A 13,039-nucleotide genomic window follows, 5' to 3' on the forward strand; every position below is an offset into this window, starting at 1 on the left:
CTGGACCAGCTGGAAGGGCAGCCACTCCAGGCCAGGCAGGGGAAGGCGGGTCCCGGGCAGGTACATGGCAGGACCCCGATCCAAGTCGCCTGGATTCGTTCACTTCCCCCCACAGCCACCCTCATGCTTGTTATTAGTGATAAATGTTCCGTTAACCATATGCTTGCATGGACGCCGTCATCACTGTAAAACATCCAGGCTCCGTGATGGATTGTGTGTCGTGTTCAATGACACGGCTTGATTCTCTCTTCAAGACGAAGTGTTTAATTTTCACATCAGTGTGAGCAGTGAACCGGGCCCGCGTCTGCAGAAAGTCACTGGCGGCTGGTTCCTGCAGAGGCACCATCTTCCTTTTGTTGCTAGGACGACTGTCAGTTGGTGGCCGCTCGGCACCCAGGAGGGGATGGCAAACGCAGTAGCCACGCGGGAGCTCAGGACTCCAGCCAGGAGACCAGCTCGGCTCTTAGATGTGTCTCACAGATCAGATAGCATCAAATAAAATCAGAGGAGCCAATCTAATTTTCCCCGTTTTGACACAGTGCATTGCTTGGTCAAAACAAAATCCTATCTCCTTGAGCGAGAGTTCCCCAAAGCACAAGCCATTCCCTGAGAACAAATGACTTCGCTTTGGAAACGCCGCTGATATGCTTAGACCTTTGAGACAGAATTTAGCTCAGGGAAGCAGTGATACATCATCATTATCGGTAATGAGAGCAAATCTCCCCCATTGTGTGCCAAGTCCTGCCTAGGCGTCGGGGCCAAAGGCACGTGGCCTTGAAACCCCTGTCGTGCGCTTAGGGAGTTAGTAAACAGGCATTTAAAACAGAATGGGAAACGTAGCCTTCATCTTCACCAAGGTGGGCTGAGTATGGAGATACACGGCCCTTAAACCCCAAGAGCAGCGCGCACACTGCACAGTCCACAGCAGGTCTGCGAAGCGCTCCACTCCACACAGTCATTCAGAGACCCAGGCTCCCTTTACTGGGGTGGAGGCAGGGATAGAACATACGCAGAGTTACGTGGGAGGTGTCAGAGCCACACCAAGTAGGTCTCTTCTGCCCATCTCCACTGGCTGGTGCTGGCCACACAAGCTCGTCCTATTGCAGAGGGAGGGGCCAGCTGTGGGCCTCTGGAGTCCAAGGAAGCCGGACTTGGTGAGCACAGACCGTCCTCCTCATGAGGCTGACTCCGGCTGCCTTCGGTGCCCAAAAGAACCCCCAGCATGTCTAACAGGATGAGAGAAAGGGCTAAAGCCAGGGGCTAGCGTAGCTCCCACCTGTAGTGGCTGAATTTGCATCTTCCTGGCTGGGTCCCCAGACTAGAGGGGATCTTTTCCAGAGAAGGGAGTGGCCAAGTGACCAGCGGATGATACAGAATTGAATATGTAGGAGAGTACTTCAAAAAAAGCCTTTGGAGGGGCTGGCGCTGTGGCCTAGTGCATAAAGTCTGTGCACCCCTGTGACACCAGCATCCCATCTGGGCACTGGTTCAAGTCCCGGCTGCTCCACTTCTGGTCCAGCTTCCTGCTAATGGCCTGGGAAAGTGTTTGGGCCCCTGCACCCATGTAGGAAACCTAGAAGAAGCTCCTAGGTCCTGGCTTCAGCCTGGCGCGGTCCTGGCTTCAGCCTGGCGCAGCCCTGGCCTTTGCAGCCATCTGGGGAGTGAACCAGCAGATGCAAGGTTTCTCTCTCCCTCTCTCTCTAACTCTGCCTTTCAAATAAATAAATGCACCTTTTTAAAAAAGCCTTTGGAGGATCAAGCATTATGGCTCAGTGGTTAAGACACCTCTTGGGATGCCTACACCCCATGCCAGAGTTCCTGAGTTCCAGTCCTTGGTTCTGCTTCCTGTTAATGCTCACCCCGGGAGGCAGCAGGTGACGGCCCAAGTAGGTGAGTCCCTGCCAGCCACATGGGTACCCAGATTTAATTCCTGGATCCTGACTTTGACCTGACCCAACCTCACTTGTTACTGGCATTTGGCATATGAACCAGTAGATAGGAGATATTCTCTCTCTCTCTCTCTCTCTCTCTCTCTCTCTCTCTCTCTCTCTCTCCTCCCTCTCTCCCCTCTCCTCCCTCTCTCCCCTCTCCTCCCTCTCTCCCCTCTCCTCCCTCTCTCCCCTCTCTCCCCTCTCTCCCCTCTCTCCCCTCTCCTCTCTCCCCTCTCCTCTCTCTCCCTTTCAAATAAAGTGAAAAGAATATTTGCTTAATGAAAATGTGGAAGCAACTCGAATAACCTTCCAGCAGAGCTGGATAGGATAAATCATGGCGGATCTGTCACCCCTCTGTGAAGACAGACAGGCAGGTCTATGAACACCGAGCTAAAAGTGAGAAGGGAAGGTGCGCTGTACAGCTCTGTGAGTGGCATCAGTAAATACCCAGGCATGCACGTGTACACTGAGTGTGTGGGTATGAAATGCATCTCTGTGGGTCTTTGTTGGAAAAGAGAGAGAGGCACACGAAACTCCTCTCAGTGTTTCCTTCCAGGGGAGGGAGGGGGCTGAGATTAGAGAGCCCCCACTTTGCACGTAAAAATTACCATCATTTTTATTTTCTTAAAAATCACTGGATGTTAATTTAGTACTAAAAACGTTTTTTAACCTCAGCCTCAAGTTTGCCAGAAAATTGAGACTTTTGGAACACTTCATCGTAATCGTTGCAATTTATCTGCTTCATACTTGAATTGATCCTCTCCCTGGCTAATCAATCTGTTTCCCATTATCACTGTAAAGTTTTATTTGCTCCAGGATATGAGAATTGACTGGTTCATTTTAAGAATTATTGGTAAAATTTGTTGAGCCGCAGGACAGCTACGCCAGTGTGCCTTTCCCGTGTGCTGGCGCAGGGGCGTGTGCCTCTGCTTGCCTGTGGCCGGGTTTTGCTACAGGTGCACGAAGAGAAGACTGTCTTCCACACAGGACTCTGGACTCCTTGAAGAGAGGGACCCACTTTCCCCTCACGTAGCATGTGGATGTTTATTAACCGGAGAATCAGTAGAGGCATAAACTAATGACCGAAAAAAAATTGTAGTAACTTTCTCTGGGCAAAAAAAAAAAAAAACAGGTTTTGGAGGATGTTTAAGGTGGTCATGGAAATGACAGGAAGGCCACGGTGGAGAACCTGTTGGGACCGTGGTCCTGGCTGCATAGTCGTCAAAACTGCCCTGTTGCTAGCGACAGAGCACCCAAGCCCAATGTCCCCTAAGCCTTCTGAAAGAAGAGTCCCAGAACTGGATGTCGGTCATTCAGCGAGGGAGGCGGCCGCCCCTGGGCTGTGCTCTCAGCCCTGAGCCCTGGGAACGGGAAGCCCTGCCTGGCTGGGTCCCAGCATCCCCAGGCCAAGGATGGAGTCAGCCCAACCTGAACCACACCTGTGCCGCGAGTGAGGCGGGCTCTGTGCCCCGCCCCCACCACGGACTTACAGCATAGGCGCTCGGGGAGGAGGGGATGGGGGGGCGGGCAGACCAAGCAGCGGCAGGTGCTGCTGTGGCCAGTGCCTGCAGCTGCCCGAGCCCATCCTGCCACAGACGCCATTGCAGGCTGGAGAGGAGCAAATGCTGGGAGGACGGCGTCTCCTCCCTGGGCAGCCCTGGGGGAACCCCACGAGCCCCCGGTTTGTCGCAGCCGCAAGGTCCCGAGCCGTTCCTCACGGCCAAGCTGTGCTTGCTCTGAGGCTCGGTGACGTCCCCTCAGGAAGAAATACTGAAGCATTCACCCTGTCCAGTCCAAAATTCTACACCTTGGCATCTGGCATTGCAAAGCAAAAACTGAATGTATGTCAGAATGTAGACGGGGGCTGCAAACCGTCCCTGGACCATGCATATGCTCTCTCTCTCTCTCTCTCTCTCTCTCTCTCTGAAATTTTATTTATTTTCATTCTACTTGAAAGGCAGAGAGACAGGACAGGTCAAGAGATCTTCCTTCAACTGGTTCCTTCCCCAAATGCCCAGGCAGAAGCTAGGAGCCAGGAGCTCCATCTGGGGTTCCCTCCCCAAATGCCCGCAACAGACAGATATTTAGCCTAGTGCTTAAAACTCCCACATCCAGTATGAGAATAGTTGGGTTCGATACCTGGCTCTGGCTCCTGACTTCAGCTTCCGGCTGGTGCTGCCCACCTTGGTGGCGAGGATCTAAGTCCGTGGGCCATCACATGCTGCCTCCTAGGGTTCACATCAACAGCCTGGACCCGCATCGGGCACTCTGACCCTGCATGCCCACCCCCACATTATATTTTAATTCCAGTTTTCTGCAAACCTTTTGAAGCCCCCTTATATACGGCTCCCTGAATGAAGATGTTCATTGTGGTGTTATTTAAAATTGTCAGTGTTTTTTTTTTTTTTTAATTTCAAATAACCTAAAGACCCAAGAACACAAGATAATTAATTAAATTATAAAATACACATATGATTACTTTTTAGGCAACCCTTAAAATAATGTCCAGGAATCGTGGTAAATGGTATCAGATGGAGAAAAAAATGCTGCTACGTTTACAATGATCTCATCCATGCTGGGGAAAAGTCCATATAATTCCTGCATCTGTGTGTGCTTTCAAAGATCTGTACAGTGTTTTACAGCGAAAGTTGCGATGACATGTAGGAAATTAGACTGGAGATGTTCAAGCTTGGAGTTAGGATGGACCCCCAGGAAGGCTTGAAGATCCGTTCGTTGGTTTCCTGTGCCCCGGCTGCGGAGTTTACGGCAGCTGGCGGATCCAATCCCGGTCGTCAGCGAGGACGAGAAGGAAGCCGCTCTGCGAGGCTCACGTTCTGCAGCTTTGCCTTCAGAGCGGAGGACGTCTCCAGCCCCCACACAGAGAGGTGCCCTGAGCCAGGAAGACGCAGGGCTGGGTGTGGTGCTCAGCAGTTAGAGAGCTCCTCCCCCCACCCCCACCCCCCCCCCACCCCCGTGTCCAGAGCACCCCATGGAGAGCTGTGCAGGGCACACCCACCTCCTGCCCTCTGTCCCACAGAACGAGTATTCCCTCTGAGTGTGCAGCTCCTAGAGAGAGAACCAAGAAAGTAACCCCCGGAATCAAACAGCTCACCACCCTTGAAAACTATGTAAAAGTTTGGGGGAAGCTAGCATTGAGCTATTGAAATGTCCATGCAAACTCGTGGCTTTGGAAGGAAGTTACAGCCCCCTGTTGCTTTTCGGTTCTCTGCTCTCTGTGGTGTGTCTTAATTACTGATCCGCGAACCCGAGGTTTTTGAAGCTGCCCTGCTGCTAGGGCTGCTTATGCGATGGTAAACACCTTTTTTTTTTTTTAATTGAAGGTAGTTCAACTCGGACTCTCTGTGTGAGTGATTAAGAAACCAATTCAAACTGGTTTAAGCAAATAAGAAAAGTTAAAGCCTTAATTAGCTGTGAAGTCCTTGCACAGGGCCGGCTTCTGGTATGGCATGATGGAGGGGCTGCAACGCAGTCACTGAGAATGGTGTCGTTCCCTCCCACATGCAGGTGGCTTTGTTCCCAGAGGGGCTTCCCCTCCCACCCCTGCTGTGGCCACACGTGGCTTGTCTGGGTCCCCCAGCTGAGTGCCTCCTTCCCCCAGCTCCCAAACCCAGGGTCGGGGCCTGGGCCTGGACGAGACACCACGGGAGTGGTTGGAAGGGAGAGGCACTCGTTGGCTTCTCCTCACCCGGGCTCATCCCAGAAGTTCCCCAGGCAGAAAGTGAGGAAAGGAGATCGGACCCCGAGCACAGGAGCAGCGAGTGAGTGAGGCGTGGATTCCCCACGGAAGCGTGAGCAGCTGCCTCCCCCAAAGAATGACAGGATGCGGCTGACCAAGACCAGCAAAGCCACTGCCAATGGCAACTGTGTGCAGGGTTTTCATTTGCCACCCGCTACCCTCTTTTCCATCTTCGGCCTAAAATGGTGGCTGGTTGTTCTGAATGTTTAAACGTGGTAGCCAAATGACAAATACTCAAGCAAAATACTTGTATACAGAGAAAGACAATAGCGCGATGTTGCTTGCGTTACATTTATCAGATCATGCGTGGATTAAAATGTATTTGCAGGGTGGGTGTTTAGCCTAGCTCTTAGGACACACACATCCTGTATGAGAATAGCTGGGCTCGATGCCTGGCTCTGGCTGCTGACTTGAGCTTTGTGCCGAGGCACATCCTGGGAGGCAGCGACGGTGGCTCTGGTGACTGGGTCCCTGCTGCCCACCTGGGGGACCTGAATTGAATTCTCAGCTCCAGACTTAGGCCTGGCCACCTCCTGGCTATTGCAGGCATCCAAGGAGTAAACCAGTGGATGGGGGCCTTCTCTCCACTGGCCACTCTCCCCCTCCCTCAATCTTGCTCCCGCCCTCCCTCTCAGGTAAATTTAAAACACTTTTTAAAACATGTCTTCCATAGTTAACATCCGTGGGACCAGGGGCCTAACGGGATATGAAAGTTCTTTCTAAGTGACTCTCAACCTCGGTTGGATTTTTTTGTTTTTGTTTTTGTTTTTGTTTTTGCACCTGTGAAAGGGAACAGAATTGCATGTGACGTTGCTTCTTGGAAAGATGAATTTTTATGGTTTTCATGGAGCCCATTGATCCAGTCCTGGCCCGTCAGACTGCTCAGGGAGTCGCGTTCACAGGCTGCCACCTTTGTGCTAATCTCACCGTCAAGGTCAGCCTCGTTTTCGGATCAGCTTCAGGAGGCCGCTGTGAAATGGCATCTGTAGGTGTGCACAAGGTGGAACATTCTGGAACATGCCCCATGCCCCCTTAAACAAGAGCAGGGGGTAGATTACATCCCACAGCCAACCCCAGTCTGAACATCGACTGTCTTGTACTGGAGAGATGGTGAACGTGCATTTCTACATAATCAGTAAAAAGTTGGCACTGATGAAGAATCCGTGGAGCACCCAACATCCTCGTCACCTTTCCAAAGCAGTAGCCGAATCTGAATGCCACTTTCTCTGCTGTGTTTTCGCTTTGTAGACCCTGGAGAACCCCAAGTACGAGTTGATCATCGAGGCTCAGGACATGGCTGGACTGGATGTGGGGCTGACGGGCACCGCCACAGCCACGATCGTGATCGATGACAAGAATGATCACTCCCCGAAGTTCACCAAGAAAGAGGTAAACCCCTGCCAGGTACCACGACAGCGGCCACAGCCGTGGGCACTGGCCACGACCAATTCCGTGGACCGTGGCCACTGCTGTCTCCCTGTTGGTGGAATCCACACCCTCCTTTGCGCGAGCAAACAGTGTTGTTCGCTGGCATTCTTCCTCCTGTTTTTATTGGGTGCGTGCGTGGAGCTGAAACTCCAGAATGCTGTGAGAACAAAGGCACTGAATCTTGGGCAAGGCCATAAGAAAATAACTTTCAGTGCCAAAGGGCCGTCTTCCTAGTTTTATCGGTGTTGGTGTTGTTTGGCTCTGACTTATGCAAGTGCCCGGTGTGGTTTTAGCATAACAATAACTGTGTTGTTGGCAAGCGCAGATGGAGAGGCCAGAGGAGCAGCAGCAAGGAGGTAAAGCAAATTTCCTTGGCAGTAACAAGGTGGCCCCGGAGCTTATAAATAACAAGCGAGTTAGCTGGTCTAGGAAAGCCATTACTCACCCTCAGCTCCTGCGCCTGGGGCCGTGGATCACCACGGAGCCGACAGAGCAGCATTTAGGAAAGGGCTTGGCGCACAGAGTCCCATGTGTACCCACGCTAGGAAGCCACTTTCCCCTCGCATCTCGTTCAAATGGGCTCAGGTCATGGCGTCTTGAGTGGGCAGGGTTTTGGCGCCCCTCTTGCTGACCAGGTGAAGAGCATAGACAGCAAGTGTGGTGGCCTCTGGTGCTTGGCAAACCTGACCACATCCGCCCGCCACGATGCTCTCCACCTTAGGTCTGAGCCTCCTCGGGCTGTGCGAGCTTGGTTCCATTCATGTTGTCGTGAAGCTCAGACAATCTAGAGGAGAGCTACAAGGTCATGGGTAGACGGACAGTTACAGAAACAGGAAGTGAAATTGTTCATAATAGACATGCCGAGTTCCCTCATCTGCCACTGATACTTGCCCCCTCCAAGGCGTGGGGAGAAAAGGCCCATGTGTGGACCAGCCCGCCCCTCTCTGGGGAATCCCTGGGCTACCCCAGGGGCCTGGGACAGGGGAGGCCACACAGTCTCTCCACCTGTGGCCTTCCATGGCTCTAGCAGGAGGTAGAGCTCTCCCTCTCTCCCAGCGGCGTTGTGGGCACTTGAAATTTGAACCTCAAAACAGCACATCGCACGGCAGCTCCAGGCAGCTGCGTTCCATGACTTCCCAGAACCGCTGGTCCACGTGGCTCGTTTTCTCCCTGTTCCTCAGACCGGTGTTCCAAGAGATTAGTCCCACAAGTTACCGCATGGGCCAGGGGAGAGCGAGGGTGGCAGATACAAAAATCCCATGGTCAAATAGAGGGGAGGGGAGGATCGCTGGGTTGAAGAGGGTAAAAGATGTCTTGCATCACAGCACTTGTCAATCACGTTGAGGGGTCGTGTGTTCCTTTAAGAGGGAGGTGTGTGGCCTGCAGGGTCTCCACTCCCTTACCCCTTGGGCCGCCTCCACGTCATACTGGGCCAGTGCTCCCTGGGACAGTCACTGGAGGATACCTGTTGACCGCAGAACCTATTTCAAAATTAGAATCCAAGGCACGAGGTGATATTCACAAAAGTCACAGCAATGAAAACAACAGTAGGATGACCCCGACCCAAATTAGGACTTAGCCGTGTCACCGGCTGTGGGAGATTGGTTACTTCAGTGCACCCTGTGTTTACCCTGTCACTCAGGAACAGAAGAAATCCACGTTTAGTCACACCCAACACTGTCCACCACACACTTGCTCGTTGTTGTTGATATCATGGAACTCCAGGATGACTGTAACACAGACCTTAAGTAAGTGACAGTGATGATCAGAATGAAAGAGCAGTCCCCTGTAGGTTTTGGCAAAAGCACAAAGCTCGTGTTCAGATAAATGAGTTTGGGACTCCCGGAGGTCAGAGCTGATGTCTGAACTCACAGAGAGGCAAGTAAGAAAGGGAGACAGGCAGGGAGGTAGCCAGGACGTCAGACGGCTGTCAAACATTAGCCATCCCCAGGGAGGCCTGACCACCATCAGATACATTAAATTCGCACGTCAGCGTCTCGGGAAGTGCCTCATCCACTGCAGATACAGAATTATCAGACATGATATTGTAGGAAGGGGAGAATGGGTCCTGGAGCCACACTGGATCAAAACCCCACAGACCAGCCGTGTAGAGTAAGCGGTTCACTGCCGTGGGTCGCAGCTTCTTCACCCGCCAGTGGGCTGCTCCCAGAAGCTCCTCGTTAGGTCCTCGTGATTGCTGAGTGAGCGAATCTGAAAAGCTCTCCACGAGTGCTGTCACTTGGTGCTCTCCAGCGTGCTGGGGACAAAAGGTGGAGGTGATAAGGATGGTGCTGGGATGTAGAGAGGTTGGCAGTACTTTACAGGGAGGAGAGAACTTCTGCTTTGCTCATGGCCTCGTCCAAATACTGATGGAGATTGTGGATTCAAAGGCTTCCATAGCCCAGGCAGCTCATGTCAAGAGCCTTGGGTGGTCACTGACATAATACATAAGAGTGTTAACTGTTAAATTAACAACAGGAGTCACTGTGCACTTACTACCCATGCAAGACCTCTGTCCTCAATGAGTTGTACTGAGAGTTAACTGTAAAACCAGTTCTCAAACATTTGTGTGTGTGTGCATGTGTGTACAAATTGTTGAAATCTTTACTTAGTATACAGTTGGTCTTCTGTGTACAAAGTTAATGGAAAATGAACTTAATGGAGAATGGGACTGGGAAGGGGAAAGAGAGGAGGAGGAGGGGTGGGAGAGTGGGTGGGAAAAATAAATATCTCCCTAAAGCTGTGCTTACAAAATTTGTATTCCTTAAAAAATAAATTAAAAATAAAAAGGGAAAAAAGGAGCGAGGTCGGCAGGACCCTGCTGATGAGGCTGGAGGGACGAAGGCAGTGGTGAAGAAAGTGGTGGTGGGGAAGATGTTGGTAAGATGATGTGACCTTCTAGAACGTCGAAGGTCAAATGACTTCTTATGCAAAGGGTCGTCTGCCCTCCGTACGGGAAGGCTGCCCTCTCCTCCTACATGGTGGGTGAGCAGTGAGTCTGCCCAGCACCTCAGAATGCTCGGGGAAGACTCCGGAGGTCTAAAGGAAGAGGAATTGTGGAAGACAGAGGGCAGATCGGTAAGGTCAGGCTGGGAACCAGAGCAGATCACACCAAGGGAAGCCTCTGGGGAGAGAAGAGCTCCCGGCGAGGCCTGGGCCAGCTGCAGGGTCTCCGGCAGGAGCTGGAACCGCGGAGAAGCACACAGCTCGTGATGTCGAAGTTGAGGCAGTGTTTAGAGATGGGGAAGGTTTGGTCGTTCCAGCAAGGAAGTGCCGGGGATGTGCAGAAACCCGCCAGAGATGTCGTCTTACGGAAACGTTCGCGTCTCTCAGGGCGTTTCTACGGAAGCTCATAGGAGTGTGTGTCTGCCGGGAGAAGACAGGCGTTTTCAGGGATCCTGTTTGACATGATGTCCCATCTCCACAGAAATGCATCTTTTTTTTCTGCTGGAACAGGAAGTTGTTTTTGGTCACAAATGACAGAGACTGGAAGTAGCACTGTGTGAAACAAAACAGAGGCATGGTTTCTCCCACATGGAAGTCTGCAGGTTGGGGACCAGTTTTGTGGCACAGTGGGTAAAGCCTCCGCCTGCAATGCCGGCGTAGCCTGTGGACATCAGTTCATGTCCTGGATGCTCTGCTGATCCAGCTCCCTGCTAATGGGCTGGGAAAAGCAGCAAAAAGAGGCCCCTGCAACACATGGGAGAGACCCAGATGAGGTTCCTGGCTTCTGGCTTCTCCCTGGCCCAGCTCTGGCCACTGAGGCTATCTCGGGGGTGAACCAATAGATGGGTGATCTCATCCGTGTGTCTCTCCCTTTCTCTGTGTTACTCTGATTTGATTGGTTGGTTGATTGATTGATTGATTGGAAGGTAGATAGCAGGTAGATGGTCCTAGGCTGGTTTGGTGATGCCATGACGTCATCAATTTCCCACACTCCTCTGACCTTTCTACTCTGGCTTCCTCAGGGCTGCCTCGTGGTACAATAGGGTCACTGAAGTGCCAGCCATCATGTCCAATAAGAGACAAGAAGAAGCGGAGAATGAGAAAGGTGCAGGAGGACCAGCAAAGTAAATATCATTTAGAGAGCTCCCTTAGAAGCCCAAGCGCCATCAATTTGCATCTCCTTCACCTCCCATATGTGTCGAGGAGAATGAGAAATAATTCCGTCTTCAGTTGGCTTGTTGCAACCCTTGACAACAGAGTTGTTGCGGGAAAGGAATATCTTGAAGGTTATTTTTTACAGCAAATTCGTAGAGCAAAGTAAATCCCTTTGTCGATTCCCCTTGGGTTCATTTACTCTGCCTGTAAACCTGTTGGAAAGCTGGGGTCACGTTGCTGTGTTTCTGAGATTCTCTGTCGTGTCCCGGTATGCAGCTCGTCATTCAGTATTTGCCAAACGCCTCCTGGAGGGAGTTTGGAGTTGAGAACGGTGTCGCTGGGTATGCTGAGCCTAGACTGTGTTTGCAATTGCTACTGATACGTGAGATCGATTTTTACTCGTTGACTTTCATGCAGATTTGGCGTGGCAGTCGTGTGGAAACTTTGCTGTGCGTCTAGCAACTCCATCACGTGTTAATTCCGAAGCTCCTACGTAAGGTGTTGTGAAGTCTTAGGAACTGCGGGGGTGGTCTCCAAAGCCAGAGTTAGAAATAGAAGTGGGAGCCCCGCTCTCAGGTGCGGTGAGGAGACTTGTCTGTCCTTTCCCCAGTTATTTATTTTATTTATTTATTTAGGAAAGACTTCTCACGTGTGCCTAGAACATAATTGCTGGCAGCAAATACTGACTGGTTAACGTTGTCACATAAATCTCCTGGCACGGGCATTAAGAAGGTCCCCATTTACTTTAAAAGGAATTTGAGGGGCTGATGCTGTGGTGTAGTGGGTAGAGTCACCGTCTGCAGTACTGGCATCCCATATGGGCCCCTGCACCCACATAGGAGACCCAGATGAAGCTCCTGGTTCCTGGATCCTGGCTTTGTCCTGGCCCAGGGCTGGCCATTGCAGCCATTTGGGGAGTGAACCAGTAGGTGTAAGATTCTTTCTTTCTCTCCCCCTCCCCGTAACTCTGCCTTTCAAATAAAAAATAAATCTTTTTTTTTTTTAAAAAGGAGTTTAAAAATGGTCATAATTTAAAAAAAAAAGACATTGAACAATTTATTCAATCAATTTCATTTCCACGCTGGATCTTGGAATGGCCACTAGAATAATTTAGAATTTCTTTCTGGTGTTTGATGTCTAAGATTACAATAACTGTTCTAAGAATGACGTAAGTGTGAAAGGCGCTGGCTTCCAGCTTGGCAGTGAGCTCTAGGCAAATGCTTCGGCACACGGAAAGGGCCACAGGCAGCTGACGGGAGACAGAAGCGGGCGGGCAGGGCCACAGGCAGCCATCCCCAGGGGGCCAGCCTCCCATGTCCAAGTGGCAGTGTGGGGCCTTCGAGAACACACAGTGCCCGAGAACCTTACTTTCCTTTGGGATGCTGACTTTTTAACAGGACTATTCTGTTAAATGACTGCCTCTGGGATTGTGTGACCCTTCTCCTCTCCCACGTCTGGCTGCAAACTGTGTGGCCGCTTCTTCGTTGTATGACAATCATGTGATGGACTCTTCTCTGGAAATAGGCCAGCACAGTGTCCAGTCGCTCCTCCAGCAGCACTGATAGGAATTTGTGTAAATTGTTATTGGGTTAGAAACATTTAAAATCTTTGCCTCCGCGATACATTTCGTTATTGGAAACTCCATATCAATGTTGAGAACTGTTGTCAAGTCTGAGCGACTCTCTGTCCAGTTTCTATCCCATAACTGAGTCCTTGCGCAATGACCCATCTTAAGCCAATGGCACTCATTAACCAGGCTGTCACCAGGTGCCTGCTTTGTGGCATATTCTGAGTTTTTTGTTATCTTTATGGATGTCAGTTT

The 13,039-nt window shown here is 51.2% G+C and overlaps 1 protein-coding gene across 1 annotated transcript in view; it reads left to right on the forward strand.

Moving 5' to 3' along the window:
• The window catches only part of CDH13 (cadherin 13), a 983,749-nt gene that overhangs the window by 850,321 nt on the left and 120,389 nt on the right, over positions 1-13,039 (forward strand). The window contains exon 8 of the mRNA XM_062176103.1: positions 6,937-7,077. Within this exon, the coding sequence (XP_062032087.1) occupies positions 6,937-7,077 (141 nt within the window). The remainder of the gene's footprint in view (positions 1-6,936; positions 7,078-13,039) is intronic.

Source organism: Lepus europaeus, chromosome 19 (assembly GCF_033115175.1).
Source record: "Lepus europaeus isolate LE1 chromosome 19, mLepTim1.pri, whole genome shotgun sequence".
NCBI classification, from domain to species: Eukaryota; Metazoa; Chordata; class Mammalia; order Lagomorpha; family Leporidae; genus Lepus; species Lepus europaeus.